This window comes from Merops nubicus, unplaced genomic scaffold, assembly GCF_000691845.1.
Source record: "Merops nubicus isolate BGI_N331 unplaced genomic scaffold, ASM69184v1 scaffold3413, whole genome shotgun sequence".
Classification (NCBI taxonomy): Eukaryota; Metazoa; Chordata; class Aves; order Coraciiformes; family Meropidae; genus Merops; species Merops nubicus.
This window is the reverse complement of record NW_008599390.1, coordinates 1-22,478: the sequence shown is the minus strand read 5'-3', so window position 1 is coordinate 22,478 and position 22,478 is coordinate 1. Positions and strand designations below refer to the sequence as shown.

Genomic DNA, 22,478 nt, shown 5'->3' with positions numbered 1-22,478 from the left:
GACAGATTGCCTCCTCGGTGGACAAATCCCACACCTATGGACTCACCTTTGTGGCTGCCAAGCCAAGGAGCAAGCAAAAGATGTGAGGAGTGATTTGGAGATTGCTACTGAGCATTCCCAGATGCGGTGAGCTGGATGGATCAAGCTAGCTCTACTGGGATGTGGCAACACTTGGAGAAGTGCCTGAGTCAGCTTCATTTTGCCTAGGTTGCCAACAAGACCCAGTATCTGGGAGATGCAAAGAACACCTCAGAGGTACCTTCAAAACCATCTTTTCTTGGGTAAGGGCTGGAATGGAGCCAGACATAATGTGGAAAAGGAGAAAGTCCTTTAAAACACATCCATCCTTTAGGATCTGTAGGTCCATGAAGTGAGAAGTGGAGGGACAGATGCTGCAGCAGGGAGTGTGATGAGACATCCCCTCCTCACCAGCACTGTACTGATCTCTAGCCATGAGATCACTTTAACCTGAGGTAAGCTTGAGCAGCCTTGGCTGCTTTCTCACAGAACAGAGGGACCACCTCTGCAGGACTTGGAGGAGGAGGACACAGCAAGTTACCTTTACACCTTTCCCCTTGGCAGATGTTCTGCAGGAGTCACCTCTGAGAAGGAAAACGTGCACTTCTGCAAGCGCCTGTGAGCCATCCTGAGAGAACTGCAGAGCTGAGTTAATTCCACATCAAATATTTCATAGGAACATAATAAAGTACAACCAGTCTTTTTTTATATAAAAAACACACCACATTTTAAAAAATACTGATTTTATTCATATGTCTAGCCTATTTAACAGTGGATCACACTGGCAGGAACAATCACAAATATCTAGTTACACGGTTTCATCAGGTTCTGGCCTAGGCAACACTGAGTTTGAGTCAAGCACATATTATGTCATCACCAGTAAGGACAATGATTGCTGTTCAAAGCTCAGTTGAGTCCCATCTCCTGGGTCAACTTTCAAGCCAAATAACCTCTCCTCTCACTGCGTGTGGGATTCTCTACAAAGAACTTGTATTCTCAAGGTCTGAATCCAGCAAACAGCCTGAAGCACATTCTCCATCTAAAAATTCCATTTACCTCATGTACTGTTTGAAAGGCTTCAGGTTTTCAGTGCACCAATATGAGCGTGGAGTGAATGTTGCCTCCTAAAAACTGCAGGCTCACATCCATGCTCAGGGCTAATAATGAGCAGACCCTCTCCAAAAGCATCTTTGGATCTGGCAGCTCAGGATTTTTTTCATCCTAGCCCTATAAGCCTGTTGGAGACACAGGCAGTCAGGAAGTCACAGCTCATCAGAGATCAGACCCTCAACCAGCAGCCATGAGGAGGTATTACAGTCCTAGCCTGTTAAAGAAGCCAAGAGCTGCCAAATTAGAGTGAGCTGCCTTCTACTGGTGACTGTGAGGACCACCAGACAGGCTAAAAGTCACTCGTGAAAATGTAGAGGGTGTTACTGGTAGAGTCCTAGGGAAGTTGGATGTCCAGCACCTATGAGAGTACCTACTGAAAATCTCACTCATCAGGCTCAGAGTATCCTTTACTCCACTGCTCCTCTCACTCTGCCCCCTCACAGAACCCATTCTTCTCACCCCCCTCCCAACCATCCCATGCAGAGAGACAGCAACACGCACAGGTTGGGTGCCCCTTTGGTCATGGGCGTTTGGCTGCGTGCCTGACCTTTGCTGCTGCCCCAGGAAGAGGATTCCAGGCCAGAGCATCCCTCTCTGCCCTTCACCTTGCAGTGCTAGCTGGGTTTTCTACCAGTGCCAGCAAAGCACAGCATGCACTTCTGGAGCTTGAAAAGCAACGGAGGTTTTTATCACGAGGGTGCAATGGGAGAAAACTTCAGAGTGTTTTCTGGGAACGCTGCATACAATTATATTACACTTTCAGAACTGCTTGGCTATTTTGCTTTCTAAATCACATGAAAGACTACAGACAGTGCTACTTCGGTAAAACTCTCTATAGACACTGAAACTAAGTCACTACCTCCTCTAGAGCAGGCAAGGGACTCACATGTTCACAAGAACTGACTGTACATACACTAAAGCAAGACACTTCCTACCTAAATGAAAAATACCTGTAGTTTGGGCTTATCCATTAGGTACCAGATATGACACATGAACAGGATGATTACTCCTTGTTGAGCAATGTGAAATGCCTACCATTTATCTGAGTGATGAAAATACAGTTTTAAACAGCACAGTAACCCAAGGCCAAAAGACAGGCAGACAAATGAACAGACTTTGGCCACTTGTTTGACTCTCTAGAGAGCAATTTGCTTTTCAAAGGGCTGACCTTACACAGTTGCCATGACTGGATCCTCCACTTGAAAAAAAAAAAAAAAGGGTTTAAAATAAATTTCAACAACAGAGACTTCTGGAGGTGCCCTGGGTCCATTTCTACCTTCCCACAGGACTCAGGGCTTGTCTGGGGCTTTTGAAGAGCTGCTCATAAATCAACACTATTTAGCCACTGGCAATTTAATCCTCCTTTACTTAATTTTCCCAGAAATTAAACACATTTGAATCTTGCATGGGATTCTTCCTGCCTCCTCCCTCCAACCCTTGTTCACATCTAGTTTCAGTTTCCTGAAGCTAAGAGTGTTAACCCCTTTGAAAAAAAAAAACAGCAACAAGAAAACCACAGAGCAAGGAAACCAGTTTCCTCTCCATAAATGTTGTATTCCCTGCACAGAGGAACTTCACCAACTCTACAGTAAGAAGATGCAACAACCTCTTCTGCAGCATCCTGACATCAGCTTTGCAGCATTCAGAATCCAACCTAGTAAGAAAAAAAAAAAAATGTTATGTGTTAAAAAAATGCCCAGGAAAAATGTGTAATTTTGCTCAGATCACAGTTAAGACATGTCAACCTAAGGGTTCATTTCTTAATGAGAATGTTTGGAGGGACTAAATTAGACACATCTTGCCAATATAACTGCAGCTGGCTTCAGTGGAAAGTGCTACATTTCTTTAGATTTCTTTGCTTACCTTGACATCTAGTGGGATTTGATTTATGGGGGATTTTGCCTTACAGCAAAATTTTGCTGTGAATTGTCCCCATCCCTTCTTGCATTAGATAACATGTATATCAGAAGGTTGCAAAGCTTGGTGGGATGCATTTCAATGCTGTGCTGCTCCAGGGATGGAGACACAAGGTCTGACCTTTACTGCAACTGAGACTTCATTAATTCCCATAGCCATTTTCTTGGTGTCTAATTTTAAGGGAAATCTATATTAACAATTTGGGTTATAAACCTCTTCCTCCATGCCAGGGTCAGGAAAGTCTATCAGAACAAGGGAGGAATTTTTTTTTAAATTTTATTTTTTAAAATCAGATGTGAAACAATTTATTGAGGCAATGAATGGCAAATGTGTTTGGTCTGCAAGGACTTTCCTTCATTTAGAGAATTATCCATTGTGGTGACTTGATGTGTCCTTTCTAGCTCCATCTCTGCTAGTGACACGTGAAACCTAAAGGGCTATTAGTAAGTTATTAAAAATATCTGCAGCCCTCCACAACAAAAAGAAAGAAAGAGGAGACAGAACTGACTGGAATAAATGTGGCACTTGAGCCTGCCTAAATTGGTCAAAGTCTGTTACAATCTGAAAAGTCACATAATAGTTTCTCATAATGCAAGCAATACTTGGATTTCTTTTGTCTCTACATGTCAAAAGTGCAAAAGCTCAATTCTGCCACACTGACCTGCCCCTTAAAGATTACCTATTGAATTTTCTTGGCAGAGGATGCCTTATGTATTGCTATGATACATGGTTAGGATATGTTATTAAATTAATCATTTTGGGACTCCTGAGTTGCCAGCAAACAAAACTCTCAGGTCTAGACTTCACTTGTGTGAGTAGTTGACAGTACTACTCATGAGTGTAAATAAGTTAAGCACGTGCCTGTCTAAATGCTATTAGTAGCTCAAGCCTTGTATTGCAAGGGATTTACATCATTTCAATTTTTACACAGTATTTTCCACCAAGACAATTCAATTTCCCACTCAGTACAGGAGTGGGAAAGCAGCTTCTTCCACCATGAAGACCATACACCTTCTAGTTCTCGTGCTCCTGCAACTCCTGCTACTGCTTGACAATGACTCAAGCAGCCAGAGAAAGAAGAGCAAGACCAGGCTATGAAAAGAGTGTAGCAGTGAGAAAGCCCTGGGCCAGAAGGCTCTTTGCAATGTTGCCAAAGCCCACAGGAAGAGAGAGAAAATGGGAGAAACATCAAACAACTCACAGGCAGAGACAGATGTCTGCAACAACTGCATTAAGTGGACCCATGACAAAGCCCTGTATTTTCCTGCACAGTGAATAATTACAGTGGAGTTTGTTGGTCTGTTCCTGCTCTCAGCTTTATACCAGGGTGGGTCCTGCACACTGCACAAAGAGAAGTTGTCCTCTCTCATGCCTTGACAAAGCAAATCTATGCTCAGCTTAAAAAAATAGTTTTTTACAGTTATAAAAAATAACCTGTGTCTCTTTATCAGGGCAGTGAGTCCTGCTCCTGCACGGCGAGGGTGAAGAGCTTCACCAATGCTGTGGAGGGTTCATGGAACAACCCAGCGCTCAGGTAGCTCAGCAGGAGCACAGGAAACTGCTGAAGTATTTTAAATACCGAGGCAGGCAACTCTCCTCATGCAAACGGACTCCTTATGGCCAAACTCACCTCTGCCACAAGCTGCCAACGCTTTCCCAGGCCAGGGGCACATCCAAGTGTCACCTTGTCAACTACCTGCGTGGCCCACAGGATGGCACTGTGCTACCCCACACACTTGTTCTAGCTCTTCCTGGCTGTTTCCTGACAGCAAGAGGCAGGATAAGACAGACTTCTTCACATCACAGGTTTTTCCTTTGAATTTTCAGGCTTTCTAGAATTCAGCATAATTGTACCGACTCTCCCATGCCTGCACACCAGCTGATCCTTTGTGTCTTTTCTCAGAAAGATCACCATCTGCTTTCTGTGGGCATTTTGCTTAAATAAACCCAAAAAGGGTTAGCCTAGCAGCTACACAACAACCTCCAGAACAACTGCTTCTTTGTGCTGCTGAGAAATTATATTGGGTAAGCCTGAAACTCATTAGGAACAGCTATTGCTTACAACATGCTTTGTATGTTCAAAGTACTGCACAAACCCCAGTTCAGTTAACAGTCTTGCTAATTACCACATCATTTGCATTCTACTTAAGATCACTGCAAAAGCTTAGTAACCTAGAGCTATCAAACATGGACTGGAGGAGGTTCATGCCTTTACATGCACATGCATGGACACACCTGACACGTACCCTCCTATTGATACAGCATCCACACAATTTTGGGATCCCCTCCCATTTACAGGTCAAAGGAGGAGCGAAATCACAGACACCAAAATTTGGACTGTGCATCAGATTTCAAAGCCTCCTCACCAGTATTTGAGGATCCTATGACACAGGGCTTAGATTTTTCCCTAAACTCACAAAGAAACCCTTCAAGAAAATATTCTGGGAGAACTGCAGTCGATTATATTAAATTAAAATTCAACAAGATACGCTTGCCCTTATTAAAATTTTTGAAAAGGATCACCAAGGTCAATTACTTCAGCTTAAAGTAGCTATGAAGATGGAGTAACTTGAGTTTTACTCGAGTCTAACTTTCCTTATCAGCTTCAACTTGGGTTACTAGCCCTTATTAAAGCCTTATCTGTTTTATCTTCACTACTATTTTAAATACTTTTTTTTTTAGCATGGGTATTCCCAGGGTACCAGCATGCAAAATCACAACAAAATATTAGAGCTGGTCTAGAGCAGAGGCAAAGACAACAGTTGCTAAGGACTGCAACAGCCTGCCAGGGACACCAAAGCAGCCATGGTCCTGCCATCTGCTCTGCTTATACCCAAGCCCTGGGAAGCTGTTGTGAGAAGTGTGAAAAGGGGTGTGGGGACAAGGAAACTGCTGCAATGGTTGTGGCATTGCTAACAGTCACCTCTACTCCTTGCCTCTTCCCTCCTCCCAAGGGTCTCCAAGGCTCCTCTGGCTCAGGTCTCCTTTCTCTCTCTCTCTGTTCCTCCCCAAGGCTTAAGCATGGCCCCACATATGCAACAATATTGAATTTTGCCCTCACAGCTTGAAAACACCAGGCTGGCACAGTAAAACATGAAGAAACTGAAAGGAACCACACTAATTTATAGAGAAGTTGCCACACTTTGATGAAGTCATGGAGTTAAAGCAAAGCACCATGAGGAAAGGCATTGCTTGGGTAAACTCCACACTCCAAACTCCACTTGGGTGTGGATGGAGGTGGCATAGTGCAGATCATACACTCAAGGGATCACCAGAGCAATAGTCACCTGGACACAAGGAGTATGATCAAAACCAGTAGTGTAAATGCAAGCAACAAGTTTATTTACAGCTCACCAGTCCCTGAGATTGGGTGATTCAGGTTCAAAGGATCCTTTGCTCCTGTCACCCTCTCACTGTCAAGTACTACTCCAGCTTCAAGCACAAGGCAGGATTTTCCAAAGTACATGCTATTGGTCCAACTCTGTTTCACTAAAATCACTAGAAAAAAAAAGCCAATGGCCATGGTGTGGTTAGGCTTTTGTAGGCATTATTTAAAATGCTATCTTCTACTAAACTTCTAGGTGATTAGTGAAGTATTTATACTCCCACTGTAGTTGCCTGAAGACCCAGGAGTCTGGTTTACAATCACTGATGGAAACCATGGAAAGATCTTAGGGCCACAGGGCAATACTAACACTGAACCAAGTAGAGAAGGTCAACATCCCATTTGTGCTGTTTCCAGCTGTGAAAATAGAGCTGTTCTTCACGGAAATTACAACCATGTGAAATCAGAAACAGGCTTACACAGAAGTTGACAGAAGGTTCCACAGTAACCAGCCATCTCAGCTGCAAAACTAAGTCCAACTTCCCAGCCCTGCCTCACACCATCTCCTTGTGATATAAATGGTCATTTGCATTAGTTGGAGAAAAATGAGTTTACCAATGAACACATTCATTGTTTCTATAGGTCCTTATCACTGAAAAACACCCAACTGCATGCTGAGGAAAGATGTCACCTCCCTTCTACAGCTGGGGAAATCGAGGCACGGAAAAAATGACATGTCTGATCCATACCAGATCCAGACCCAGAATGTGCCTGTGAGCATCAGCCCACCCACAGACCCGTGTGGCACTGTGGCACACCTGACAGTCAAAACCCAAAACCACACAAACAGGGACTTTAGTTGGGCTTCAAGACATTGAATTTTAAGATAACAGGTCTCATTTCCTAACCACATGGAAAACTGACCAGCTGAAAAACCAAAGACTTCTAAAACATCCTGTGCCACCCTGTCTAGTGGGCACCAGAAATAAAATGTGGTGATGTATGACTACCAGCCGAGAACTTGGCTCCACTTGCCTGAAACCAACTCTCTGCATCAGTAGGGACGTTAAAATATTTTGGTCATCAAGAAAACTCTTCATGGTGGGCAAAAACACATGGCAACAGGCCTTCTCAAAAAAATATAAGTGACTCAGGCCTAAATGCACTATAGGAAGGAATTTGCCAGGGGATTCATCGGGGCCTTTTTGCATATGCTTGCTTCTGAATCACCAATATATGACTAAGCCACAAGGAGCCATAATTGCTACTCTGTGTATCCCTGTATTCCTCTGAAAGACCATAAAGGAACAAAAACTAGCAAAGCATTTAGGAGGATCAGTTCTTAACAATGCCAGTGAAACACTGTAAATAAATGATCTTGCCAGATTCAAAGTGTGGATTTGCCTGCTCAGTACCAGTGAGCTCATAGCATCCAAATCACCTTCTTGCTTGGAGAGCTAATATGAATCTATGAAAGAGGTGGTGAACTCCTCCCATCTCCAGCATATTTTCTTCTGTTGCTTTAATATGTTGGTCCACAATAGCAATTCAAGGGGTGGAAAGAGAAAAATCTGCATAAATTTACTTCTTTTGGACTAGCTGGGAAAAGTTGATGTCAGCCTCTTAGCTCCATGGTGCATTCCACAGGCTTTCAATATACCTTACAGTAAGTCAGCTCTGGGCTTTGTCAGATACACATAGTTTGCACACCTCTAATTATAAGGCAGCCTGCACAGGAACAGAAGGTTATGGATAAGGGGGTTGCACTGAATATTTTGTGTCTGAGCCTGAAAAAAAAGAAATCAGATCAGTGTGGCCAAAGCATTGGCCCAAAGCCAACACAGAGCTAGGTAACAGCAGGACTTGTTAACATTTGGATATTCCACGAGTCTCGCACACAAGGCCAAATGTTTTCCTGTGCTTGTTTTGTGCAACTTTTTGAGGCAACTTACTAATAAGCAGAAATGCCAGGGCCACAAGTACCAGCGGGTGCATTTTCTGCTATGTAGGTTACAGGATTGGAGGATGGAGGATGGAGAGGAAAGCTGCATCAATCTCCAAAACCCATCACAGCTATATCACAGCTGCAGCTGGCTTGATCAATATGTATTCAGACATCTTCTATGGAGATGTTGATTAATGGTTACTATGCAAAGAAGAGCTCACTACTCATCTTTTCTGAAATCCACTTAGCTAAATGTTAATGGCAGTTCGCAAATCTGCACAGTTATTCTTTAAAGAGCCAATGAAAAAAAAGATAAGTCAGGAGCTGAGCCACAGCACACTGCAGATAGCACCTTCTACTTACATTCTTCCCAGTACACCCAGAAAGTCATCAGTAATCTTTTTTTGGGGGGGGAAGGACAGGGTGTTTCTTTTCTTTTTCTCTATTACATAATCTCTGGGTCAAAAGATGGTAAAAGATTACTTGCTGATTGGAAACGGGGAGCTCAGAAGTCAGAAAGACACATTCTAGCAATTCAGACTGCATTGTAAAAGCAATCTGGACTCATTAAGCAATTTTTTTTACCCATGCAGGTTTTCCAGTTGCAAAGAAGAACGACTGGCTTGCCTCAGCAACAACCAAAGCACTTTAACATCCCTTCAGTCACTGCTAATACAGGCTATAGTATCCATGCCTTTTGGCCTCTGATTTCATCTCTTTTGGAGCATCTGAATGTCATCTACCTGAATACAAGGAAGGACTGGAGCTGACACCAGAGCCACACTGCTAGTTATCAGGAACAACCAATGGTTACCACTACCTTGCTCAGAAAAAATAATTCTTTTAAGAACAAACTCTCCTAAAGGAAGAACAACGCCTGCTCTTAATAAAATAAAAAATCAAGTATGTTGTATCCTTCATTACAAATCAAAGTAAAAAATACATCAATGCAAAATTCTGCAGTTTACCTTGTTTACATACATTGCCTTAAAAAAAATTAAAAAGCAAAAACGTTCAAAATATTTAAAAAACGATCGTGCATTACAAAATTTACAAATGTGCATTTTCTAAAATGAGCTGACATGAAATTCCTCTCATAATTATTGCTGATTTTTGAGGAAGAGGCCCCTTTTGATGGAAAGGTGTCCTACAGAAATGTTTGCAATTCACTGTAGAAAACTCTAATAAATCATCAAATAACAGACTAATGGATAAGCAATAGTGAAAACCCCCAAAAATGTCTCTGAAAGTCTCCAAAGATTAACTGCTTTGTGGGTATTATTTCATAAGCATGAAAGCTTGTCATCTACAGTACTAAAAGTAATGTACCTGAGAGCACTATTTCTGACCATTAAAATATAAGCAGAATTCAGAGCTTGAGGAAATATGCACCATATTTGTGGTACCTATCTACAGACAAATTACAGCAATAGGTGTTCTAAGCTGGGCTGCTACACACCAAACAGGACCAATAGGTAAATATCTACTCTGTACCTTTCTGTACTGATGATGAGGTGGGATTCAAACACAAAGCAGGTCTGTTCACTGCCAAGGGAGCTTGTGCACAGAGCTACTTACTGTTTAATGACAGCACTACCCTTAAAAATATAAACACATTATAAGAATGCAGCTCTTAGCTCAGGAAGGTGTAAAACTGAAGCATGGAAAGGGCAAACAGGGTCACAACTTGGCCACAAGTTAAGAGCACGTCAGTGTTCCACTCACTGGATGGAGTCTTCTTGAGCTGTTTACTTTGCAATTGCAAAGCCAAAAAAAAAAAAAAGCATATAGGTAAATACTGTTTATGCAAAAATAAACCAGACTGGCTTGAAGATTCACAATAAATGCGTCTCCTGTGCTTCTTAGAAATCCTTGTGACTCAACATTATTTACTTGCAGGATTTGCTCTTGTGCTCTTTAACTGCACTCCCTGTCAAAGAACACCTCCTTGCTCAAAGACATCGTTGCCAGGGCCAAGAGTAGAAAGATTTGTTCTGTAGCACTAAAGAAGGAGTCATGGATATTACTCATTTAGACTCTTGCTTTCTCACCACTCTCCACAGCTAACCATGTCTTACTCTCTTCCTACCACAAAATCAAAACAAAATATGCTCTCTCACCACTGGAAAGTTTTTCAGGCTCTAAAGAGGTATATACAATTTTAACCATATAAGCACTTCGACCAGATTTTTGCTCTGAGTTTGGTGATTGCTGCAGTAGGATCTTCACCATTAATATGTAACACACCTGAAGACCAATGTTCTGTAGACAACAGCACTGCCATGATATAACAACAGTAAATTACACAGCACAAGCATATGCTGATGGTGGTTTCTTCCAACATTTTCAAAGTGTGCTGGTTCAGACACAGATGCAACACTGTGTTCATGGTTCAAGGGAAACTCAGTGGCTCATTCTGTATTTGTTATAAGTCCTTCCTAATTTATCTTACTGCCCTAACTCAAGAAATTTTGCTAAGCACTCAGGACAAGCTCTTAAGACAACTTATGGACAACTGGATTTCTGTGCACCATCCTGCCAATGTCACTGATAGAGCCCAAGTCATGTCCATATGCTTTCATAATATGTTTGGTTACTCTTATGTTTTCCTTTGCTTTGCTTTTTTCCTACCTAAAGAAGAAAAAGCAGAGCTATTTCCAAGTCAAAGAACACAACTAGCTAGCCAACATGTAAGTACAAATCACAGGATGGTGGTTTCTTCACAGAAGTTAATAAAGTGCAGCAACAAGCTAGAATGCTCAAGGACAAAGTATAAGGATGGATTCTTCTTGGTTCTTTGTGACATGGAGCTGGACAGATGGGTGAAGCTCCCATGGTCAATGTCTATTCTATCTACTGAGCTTAAGTGGATAATTTTGTGACTTTTCCCAGTATGAAATGAACAGAAAGAGGTAAGAGAGAAAATGTGAAGCTTTATTCTGTCTCTGCCAGAACAGTGCCTGGAATAGAAAATTACTCTGCTAACCTCTTCAGGCCAAAGTGGCCATTGTTAGCAACTGCTCTGACCTTCCATTCAACAGAATTTGATCATGCACCACCGTTGATTTCTACATCCAAATCAGATAACCCAGCAGAGCTGCAGTAGAGATGGCTCAAGGTTTTTTCTCAAAATTAGGTGCAATTAGGTTCCAGTAATTCCAGGGAGCTTATGTTAGTGAGGAATTACCAGTGACCCCAGGAAGGAGGAATGTCAGCATAGAGCTGGAGACCTCTGGATAGGGAGAAAGGACCAGGAAGGGTCAGCATTGGTTCCAGGCTGAGGAGAAAAGCAGTGAACAGAGGCTGGTGGTTTTTTAAAGAGCATGAACTTCCCCTCTGTCTCCAGATTAGCTCCTAAAGTGATCTGGTAACCCCTGCCCCATCCAACCCCATTCCTAGGACTTCTTTCTCCTCCTCTAGTCTCACAGAGAAAAAACATCTCCCAGGACTCACAGCTCCTCCCTTAGTTCTCCCCTGACCCACACTCCTCAAGTATTAAATAAGAAAATCACCAGGATTTGGCATTTTGTAGCTAAATGGGTGCAGTATCACAAATGAGCTAGAGGACACAAGAAATTAAGGAAGATCTTAGAATTTCTCATCTATTCAGTATCTCAGATACATAGGAGAGGATTCTGGTAGGCAAAGTCACTGAACTCAGGCTATTTCCACTGCATTTAACTACTTCCATATTATCCCTTTCATAAAGTTAACAAAGTCTATCTGAAAAAAAAATATTTTTCCCCCCTCATTTCTCTTATTCAGCCTGGAAGAAGCTTTAATTTCTCTTCCTTTGACTATTATGTTAGAAATCACCTTCTTCTTTCCAGAGTAAATGTATTCATAGCTAGTTTATGCTCTCTTGTTCAAGCATCTTTTAGTTTAAATAGCTCTTACCACTTTTGACTACTCTGCCCCTTTCAACTATAGGTCTTGTCCATCTTGGGCTGGTCTAGGAAAGTCAGGTTCTTCCAGCTATCTCTTCCAAAACAGTTTCCATTTACCTGATCATTCTTCCTGTTCTTCCGTGTATCCTTCCTGACCAAATTTAGGTCACCAAAAATGCACACAGCATCCCAGGCGAGGCCTTACAGAATTAACATTTCCCAGGTGGTACTGAACGTGCTCCTTCTGAGACTTCCAAAGACTTGCACCCACAGTTTTCATGGCTGCATTACCCTTGTAGCTCAGTAAGTGACACTGGCACTCCAGCTGATTTTTGCTCCCCCAATCTTTCTTTTTGTCTGTCTTCCCCAACGGATAGCCTTGCCACCAAAGTCCCTATCACAACTTTAATTTCTGTGCTATTTAATATCTTTCCATTTCTTAAGGCTATTAATCAGTCCACAGTCTTAATGAGGATGCTTAGGCTGCTTCATTGCTGAATGTAACAGTCTCAGCTGTACTGCTAATACTTTAAACAATCCCAGGCCTAATCCTTGAGGAACTCCTTTAAGAACCAACCTTCTGTCTCACACTGCTTATTTGTTTTGTTCTTTACTGACTCGATTTCTTCTGTTCACCCTCATCTGCCCCTTCTCAAGTGGTATTTTCCCATACAGCATGATAATGGCTTTTATATGAAGTTTTTTTGTCCAATTTCATGGGAAGCATGATTGAGGTCAACAGAGCTGGAGCAGGAAAGAAATTGCCCAATTTGCTTAAACTTAGTATTGCCTGAAAATGGAGACAGCAGATGTATGGCCAACCTGCCAGGACTGCCACGATTTTCACATAGCCATCACAGCAAAAAACAGTAGGAGGGCTAGAGTTTGTCTCCATGTCTACCTCTGCTGCCCTTCTGTTAGTATACTATTTGAGATATTAATTGCATTTCTACAGTGAGGTTTCTCTAGCTTAAAAAACTCTGACTCCTTGGAAAACATACTGAAGCAAGAGGAAGCTGATGGAAATTGGAATGGGAAGAAAGTGGCCAAGAATTTAGGACCAGCAACTGCTCTGTTCAACACAGGGAATCTGGTGACCATGCACACCCCACACCAGTCTGACTTCTGCTCCAGCCAGGAACGTGTGTCTCAAGGACACAAAAAAGCATGGCAGAGCAGAGAGGCACTCACCTTCCCATGGTAATGGTGCATGCTCCTGAGAGCACCACAGCAGATAAGCAATCAAAAAGACTGTGGTCCAATTCTGCTTTCACCAGAGATAAATTTGGAGTCACTTCACTGACGTCAGTGGAGTTATACCAGAATTGCACCAGTGTAAAAGAGGGCAGCATCTGCTTCCTGAAAGTGGATGCCATCAAGCTAATTGAAAACAACAGATGCATCAACAAGCAGCAAAAGGAGATAGCAATGTTCCAGTTTTCTTGTAAAATACAATTTAACTTCTCTCCAGAGAATGTAAGAGAATAAACCAATACTTACTCTTAAAAGCTAAATCTTCTGTTGCTGTAAAATTCTATACAACCTTTTAGGTGAATGAACCAAATGTATCTACAACATCTGAAGAGATCTATTCTAGACATCTGCATTTATAGCCCTCCTCTTCCAGCCTGATTCTTCTCTCACAATATTGGGTTTGCATGGCAAGGTTTTGGTAGAGAAGGGGCTACAGGAACAGCTTCTGTGAGAGGATTCTAGAAGCTTCCCCTGCATATTAGAGCCTATGCAAGCCAGCTCTGAGACAGATCCCACCACTGGCCAAGGATGAGCCCATCACTCATAGTGGAGCTTTGGTAACATGTTTAAGAAGGTGAAAGAGCTCCTGCACAACAGCAGCAGCCAGGAGAGAGAAGGAAGAACGTGACAGAAACAGCCCCCTGTAGCCCATGGATGTTAACAGTGGAGCAGCTTTCTACCTGCAGGCTGTGGAGGACCCCACACGGGAGCAGGTGGATGCCCAAAGGAGGCTGTGTCCCCATGGGAAGCCTGTGCTAAGGCAGGCTCCTGGCAGGAGCTGTGGTGCCATGGAGAGAGGAGCTCCCACTGGGGTAGTTTTGCTGGCAGGACGTGTGACCACATGGGGGATTCAAGCTGGAGCAGTGTTTTCCTGAAGGACCACACCCCATGGAAGGGACTCATGCTGGAGCAGTTTGTGCAGATCTCCAGCCCGTGGGACAGACTCATGTTGAAGTTCATGGAGGAGTGTCTCCCATGGGAGGGACCTCACACTAGAGCAGGGGAAGAGTGTGAGAGTCCTCTCCCTGAGGAGGAAGGGGAAGACAAGATGTGATGAAGTGTCCGCAACCCCCATTCCCCATCCCCTTGTGCCACTCTAGGTAGAGAAAAATCAGGAGTAAAGTTAAGCCTAGGAAGATGGGAGGGGTGGGGGGAAGGTGTTTTTAAGATTTGGGTTTATTTCTCATTATCCTACTCTGATTTTATTTGTAATATATTAAATTCTCACCCAAGCTGAGTCTGTTTTGCCCTTGATGGCAACTGGTGAATGATCTCTCCCTGTCCTTAACTCTATCCACATGCTTTTTGTTATACTTATTTCTCTCCTCTGTCCAGCTGAGGAAGGGGGAGTGATAGAGCAGTTTTGGTGAACACCTGGCATCTATCAAGGGTCAACCCACCATACACTTACTTAAATCAGGAATCACATCATTCATATCCTTAAGGATACTTTTATCTAACCTTAGGTGGAGAGCAGAATCGAGACTCTTGTTTTCTTTAAACAAAATATGGTTAAAATCCCAATTAAACGTGGTAATTCAGTTGATAAATTGGGTAATTTAACTGACAAACTTGTGATCTATAGCAGATTAGACTAAGGGTCTTCCAAAATTTTACTGCACTGAGTAAATATCTTTATATTCATTTAGTGAAAGTGAAGTCAAAGAAGGACTTACTGAACTTCCAATGGTATTTTGTATGAAGATAAAGGTTTCCCATGATCTTGTCTCTAATGAATAGGTGACATTACTTCAGTGTTTTGGGGTAACCATGGAAGTTGATGAGTACCCTTTCTCCTGTAAATCCTTTCCTTTCTTTTGCTAAGAAAAAGTTGTACACAGGAAAGTTCAATCAATTGCTTCAGCCCCTCTTAATCTGCACTACAAAGAATGTGGATATTTCCTTTGGTGAGTGTTTATCAATTAATGTTTATGCTTTAGGAAAGTAAAACCCACACTGATCACAGTTTTGTATTTCCCAAAGTGTAAAATTATGCTCTGATATTCAAGCTCTTGTGCTGGCCAGCAAGCCCCAAACAAACTTCCCTTCAGCAAGTGAAAACTTTGCCATTTAGGCCAGACATATAGAATTAACATGTACTAGCAGCATAAGCTCTGCTGGAAATCAATGTTCCTCAGCACCCGTCTGCTTTCCCCCAAAACATTCTTCTGGTTTTATCACAGAATGGTTTGGGTTGGACATTAAATATCTAATTCCAACCCCCCTGCAATGGGCAGGGATACCTTCAACTACATCAGGTTCTTCTAAGCCCCATCCAACCTGGCCTTGAACACTTGGGGGTGGGGAGGCTGACTCCCTGGACTCATAGTCTACCCAGCTAGGGTCCTGCCTTACTTAGGACCTGACCCTGAAGAGGCCCTTCTTGTACCTGGCAGGCAATTTCATCACCAAGTGTCTTGAGTGGCATCTAAGGACACTCAGCATTCACTGGTTCATTTTATCAGAGGATTAAGTCTTTGCATCCTGCAAGCACCTGCTCCCCTCCTCAACTTTCTGTGTAAAGCAGATGACTGAGAGTCAAGGATTTGACTGTGAGCCTGCTGATAATATGGGTACAAATGTCTTCAAAATAGGATTTGTCTCAAGTGCGAGCACCCAAGAGCAAAGATGAAAAGCTCAGGGTCTGTTTTCAGTTACAGCAATATAAATAGAGCTATCTTGTGCTTACAGGGCTGCAGCTGAGGGCAGAATCTCATTTAGCCTTAAACTTCACTATGAATTTGTCGGCACATTTCCACCACACAGGGGAAAAAAAAATAAGTAAAATGTTGCAGCTCTTATTTTTGTCAATATAATCTTAAAGAGAAGCTTGATCTTGCTGAGTTGGGTAGACTTACTTGTACTCAAGTCAGATGAAAGCTTTTGGGAAAGCTAGGCTTAACTCCTGCTGTAATCTGCAGATCTTTCCCTGGTGAAAACAGGACCTCAAGAAAAGAACAAAGAAAAATAAGCATTTTAACAAACAGTACATATGTTTTGACTTGATGCAGATGATTGAAGTTGGAGCCCAATATAAACCCAGGTAGTTGTATTAAATGGAGTTTTGCCAGCTTGAATCAGCAGATGGTGAGTATCTGGCTCATACTGTATTTTTGTAGTTTATAATTATCTTTCTTTCTTCACTTAGAACCAAATTCTCCCTTTAGGCTGCAAATCTTAATTAGGAAATCCTTCCTCATTAATTGCAAGAAACTCTTAAGTCGTTAATTTCACAGAAGAAAAAGAAACCTTACCTAGTTCTGCTACAACAGCAGATGCTGGAGCTGTCTGTTCCTTTGCTTTGAGGGTTGATGCTCTTCTTCTATCACTTCAGTCCTCACCCTGTCTCTTGCTGCACTGAATTTCCTTTATACTCATTCTTCTTTATCTCCATAGGGATGTCTGTGTGCTGAATGAGAGGGCCTAGGAGAGAACACCAAATCCAGCCACCTTCACTTCACAGCTGCTGTAGCAGTGAAATCTTATCCATGAAAGCTGGATCAAAAGGAACAGGCCAAACCAGAAAACTTCTCAGAAATTCCAAATTGCAACATTTTCCAAACAGGAGTAGATTAAGATTGCATCTTGGAGGCAAGTGCAGGAATCCACCTGTAATGCAGACTTTGAAATATCACAAACCAGCTCATCATGCCTTTCATGCTTACAGTCTTTCAAGTGGTTGATGAGTTCTGTATAAAAAAAAAAGATGTCCTCAGTAAAATTCGTCCTCTTCCTCCTTCCCCACGTCCAACAAGATGATTTCTGCCCTGTCCCACTCTGGTGCAAAACATCCTGTGGGAAAATTATCTGGGGAACTGACTGCACAGAACAGCCAAGGGTTCAGGAAGGAGCAATAGTCTTCCACAGCAGAATATTTCCTAGTGAGACTGCAGAAAGAGGAGGGTTTTGGGGGTTATTTAATGTGATACTTTAGCTTGTATTCCTTGTCACCAGGCACCCATGTGACTCTACATTGATAGGCCAGTTGCCCCTCAGCTTCTTGACGGTGGGTGCTCAGATTGTCCTTCACACATCCCTTCTCATCTCCTGTTTTTCTCTCGCCGCTTTCAAATGACAAAAACTGGCTAACTGGAGTGGGGCAGGACAGTTGTACCTGATATAAGGTGATGGGATCATCTTCAGTAAGCAAGGAAAACAGCTGTAAAGATAAGGGACTAATATCTGAGAACTCAAAATATTCAATGAGTGCTTTTGCTTGTAGCCAAAGTCACAGGGTAGAGAGAAACCGTCTGGGAGGTTGTTATGGAAACAAGTCCCTGGAGGTGCCTACTTTGCTTCACGAGGATGTGCTCTGCCTTTAGAAGGAAATAGCTAGTCAGACAGATTTGTATTTCAAATGTCCAGGAGTGAGTGCTAAGAGCTGAGAATCTGAGGTAAGATTTCTGAAAGCATCTTGAATTGGCGACAGGAGTCCTCCATAAAGTCAATGGCATGGGTGCCACTATGTCACTTCAGTCACTTGAACAAATTCCGAAGGCTCCTTAGTAAAAATATCAAATTTCAGAAGTTCTATAATATATAGCATTATTGATGACTGGTACTTCACTGCCATGCTTTTCAGGAGATGCTTAGAGAAGTATTTACATCCTTAGGTCCCCAAGTTACAGTTTCCAAACTCCTGTTGGCTTTTATATTGCTCTTAGATCTCACACAGAAAACCCAGGGAGCACACACCACTCCTGTTTTACACGCTCTCATTTGCACTTTCTTTTCAGAACTGAAAGATGTGGATTGTAAAAACTCCACAAAGCTGTTTGCAACAAAATTCCTTCACACCCGTGTTTTGTGCCCGCATGTGCATGCACACAGGAGTCTGTGTGCAGACAATGCTCCAGCCAGAAACACTGCTGAATTTCACCCAGAGCAGGGAACCTCTTCACAAGAGCATCTCTACAAGACACGCTCAGATTATGCTACCAGCAACTTGTCTCACATCTTATTTTCTGTCAGACTCCAAGCCCAGCTGTTGGTCACGCTGGTTGGGAGAACAACCTGTTCTGAGCAGGAAGGGCTCCTGCCTGGCAGGGGCCACGGGGTCAGGCCCAAGGGGAGACAGAAGCACGGGAATTTTCTGACGTAGACGCAGTGTGCCTCATGCCTCCTCCTGAACTTGTGCTTAACCTGAGTTTTTTATATCTTACTTTGGGGAAACTTTGATCAGCTGGTACAGTCAGGCAAAAAATAACCCCAAACATGGGCATTCTGCTAGGCAACAGCAGCAGCCTTGAAACACCCCTCTGAAATAGCAGGTTCTCTTGCTAGTTCCTAGTGCATCTGCTAAAGCAAAATTTGAAGAAAAGTCACTCTCTCACACTCACAGAAAACAGGTCATTATAGTGACCCTAAAACACAGCTAAGAACAACAGCAGCTTTTTACTGAGTTAACTCAATGACCAAGACAACTTTTTAGACAAAATCAACTGAGATGCCACTGTGCTGATCCTCCCTCAGTCTCATTCATTCACCAGGATTACTTACCCACCGGTTGGTTACAAGCTTCAAGGGCTGCAGAACAGCTCCCAGGGGCCAGACCTTCACAGACATTTGCCTCAGTCACAATGAACCAAAGAGAAATTAGGCACCTATGTGCTCAGGCAAACGCCTCGCAGCTCTAGAGCCCTCACCATATCATACTTGTGTCTCCCAGACTGACCTGCAGTACCTGAGACAAGTGGCATTGTGCTACTTAATTTCAGAGAGAAAGAGCAAAGGGTTTAATATAATGGTTGTGTGCTGACCCCGAGGGAGATCCCTACACATTAAAAACCTTTGACAACAGGACTCTGGAGAAATGCAGCAGTTAGGATTTACACAAACAAATTCTACTGTACAATCAGGGCCCAGATGAGGAGAGGCCACAATAAAAGCACTGTAGGCACGGAGCCAGATCTCAAGACAATGAGAAACAAGCAGGGTAACGAAGACACGAGCAGACCCCATCTCACAACCTGTTCTAACTCTATTAAACTGTACGCCTTTAGTGTTCTTAGCCTTATGGTTGAAAATTATAATCTATACATAAAATGTATTCTATACACTTTGCATCTTGTTGCTACGTCTGGTTTATGTATTACATGTGTCACATGCAATATGTAGTACATTCTAATATGCATATCATACAGCATGATGCAAGGCATTAATGGCTGCCTCTGCTTTCATACACATGCACACATGTGAATGCAGAATACACACTTAGATTTAAAACAACAAAGACTTTTCCTTGCAGGAAAATTTGCCAATAGAATCTGAAAGCATCCATTTCCCCTTCTCACCCACTGGCAGCATTTGAAATATTTAATGTTAAACGTAAGGCAGAGCTGATTTAAAAATAAATAAATAAATATATGTATCTAAGAAGCGAAACCTGCAGCTTAAAATGCAAATCTCTGGATCCTTGGCAAACCCAGCACTTCAGGCCAAGCTATGCATTTTGCATTGCTAGCATAAGTTGCTCTCATAAAACCTAGAGCACTCAAAAGGAACTGCTGTGCCTTCTATCCATGAAATACCAAGAAGTGTCTAGACCAGCAGTACAGCAAAAGTATTTCTTCAAAACGAGCTGTTTCTTCCCTCATTTGAAGAGTCTGGGGTATGCTGCTGGGTTTGTGCAGATGGCTTAGGGAAGTTTGTATCTGTGCCAGTCTAAATCTCAAATGTTGACACATTTACCCTGGGGCAATTTATGCTTGTGACCTGCTAAATCAGTGCAATCTTCAGACAGCCCAAGTGCAGCTGTCTGTGGTCAAGGTTTTTCAGCAATGTCGACAAAATACCAACATGCAAACTTCCCTCAGCTATACAAACACTTGAGTGAAAACACAGAGACAGTCAACTGATCTCACATGCCTCAGTCCAGAATTGGATATCTGAAGCACAAAGCACATCTCATTAAAGGCTATTGTGTGGAGATAAACTGCAGAGATAGCAAACGAATTGACTCAAATATGCCTCCCATCAGAAGGCACTTACCACTATGAAGATGAAGTTGGTACTATAAAAGCCAATTAACATCAGGGCACTGGCATAAATAAGGCTGACATAAGCCCAAAAGACAAAGAATCTTCACCAAGCCTGTTGATTTCTATAAGCCTGGTTCTTTTAAAGTAGCAAAGAGCTTTTAGACCTATGTGCCTGTTCCGAAACACAAATCAAGGGGATCGTTAGCATGCCAAGGGCTGCAAAGAAAGCAGGCATCCGCTTGCTGACTTTCCCCTACAGCTGCAGGACTCACTGTGATGCTGGCTACAGCGTTTCCATTATTCAAAGGCAATGGCATGGCAGGCGTGACTGATCCCACAGCCAAGGGCACTGTGCTGGCATAGGAACTAAGAGCACAGCTTGAGCCAGATGTTTGTAGCCCCTTTAACTGTTTACTCCCTGCTGAATCCTTCAGCTGAAGTAGCGGCAAGGGCTTCTCTGCTAGTGGAGTAGAGAGGCTAGGTTTCAGAGTAAATATTGGCTTAGAGCAGTCTTCAATACAGAGAAAGAAATTCACGAGGGAGTGGGGGATGACAGCTAGCACTCCACGGAAGAAAGCAAGAACATTTCTGGCTGCACACAGCAACGAGAAACAGCAAATCAGGACAGAAGAGCCCATTATCACAATCATTCTGTTTACGGTATCACAATTCACAGTCTGGCATGTAAATGCTGAATAGATCCAGCTGCTAGTAGGAAGACGGCTGTGCAGCAGCTTGCAGCTCCGTGTCAGGACCCAGGATAATAAAACCCATCACACCTCTGTCAGCATTTTCTTCTCTTTGTAACTCTGGCTGTTGGGAGGAATGAAGTTGGAGTATTTCATGGACTCTAGGTCTTCTGCCTCCAGGAATTCAGATTTGCTGAGAGACTGATTACTATCCCCCTTCTTGGGCTCAGAGAAAGGTGACTGCTGCTGGCCACAGGTGACGTGGGTGTACTGGCACTGCTCTTCATGATCAGTCTCTCGGTGGTAGAAGTAGTTGAAGTTGGACACGATGACAGGGACAGGCAGGGCAATGGTCAGCACACCCGCGATGGCGCACAAGGAACCCACAATCTTGCCACCAATTGTCATGGGATACATGTCCCCATAGCCCACGGTAGTCATGGAGACCACTGCCCACCAAAAAGCATCAGGGATGCTGGTGAACAGGGAGTCAGGGTCATCGGTCTCTGCGAAGTAGACAGCACTGGAGAAGAGGATCACCCCGATGAAAAGGAAGAAGATGAGGAGGCCCAGCTCCCTCATGCTGGCCTGGAGAGTCTTCCCCAAGATCTGCAGCCCCTTGGAGTGCCTTGAGAGCTTGAAGATCCTGAAGACTCTGACCAGGCGGATGACCCTGAGGATGGCCAGAGACATGGCTTGTTGCTGGCCACCATTGTTGCTGCCACCACCTGGCTGCTGCTTCTGCTGCTGCTGCTGGGCCAGCTCAGTGCCCAGGGTGATGAAGTAGGGGATGATGGCCACGATGTCAATGATGTTCATGATGTTGCGGGAAAACTCGGGCTTGCTGGGGCAGGCGAAGAAGCGGACGAGGAGCTCAAAGGAGAACCAGATGATGCACAGAGTCTCGATGAGGAAGAAGGGGTCTGTGAAGAAGGGGCCAGCGCCAGCAGCAGGATGCAGGGGTGGCGGAGTCCCGCTCGGCGGCGGCAGAGGCGGCAGCAGAAGCGCCTCATCTCCCGGCGGTGCCGCCTCCCCGAAGCCCGTCTGGGTGCCCTTGGGCTCCTGGCGAAACTCAGGCAGGGTCTCCAAACAGAAGATGACAATGGAGATGAGGATGACCAGCACGGAGACGATGGCGATGGCCCGGGCCGGCCCAGAGCTCTCGGGGTACTCAAAGAGCAGCCAGACCTGGCGCTGGAAGTGGTGCTGGGGCAGGGGCTTCTCCTCCTCTTGAATGAAGCCCTCGTCCTCCCGGAAGGTCTCGATGGCCTCCTGCCCTAGCTGGTAGAAGCGGATCTCCTCCAGGAAGATGTCAAGGGGCACATGGACCGGCCGGCGGAGCCGCCCCCCGGA

At 43.6% G+C, this 22,478-nt stretch overlaps 1 protein-coding gene across 1 annotated transcript; it reads right to left on the bottom strand.

The window, feature by feature from the left end:
* Positions 1 to 20,615: 20,615 nt before the first annotated feature.
* Positions 20,616 to 22,472, bottom strand: LOC103770100 (potassium voltage-gated channel subfamily A member 6-like; the record flags this gene model as incomplete). Its single annotated transcript, XM_008937349.1, has 1 exon — positions 20,616 to 22,472. A coding segment is annotated over one exon (1,263 nt), but the record flags the coding sequence as incomplete, so codon positions are not given.
* Positions 22,473 to 22,478: the final 6 nt, after the last annotated feature.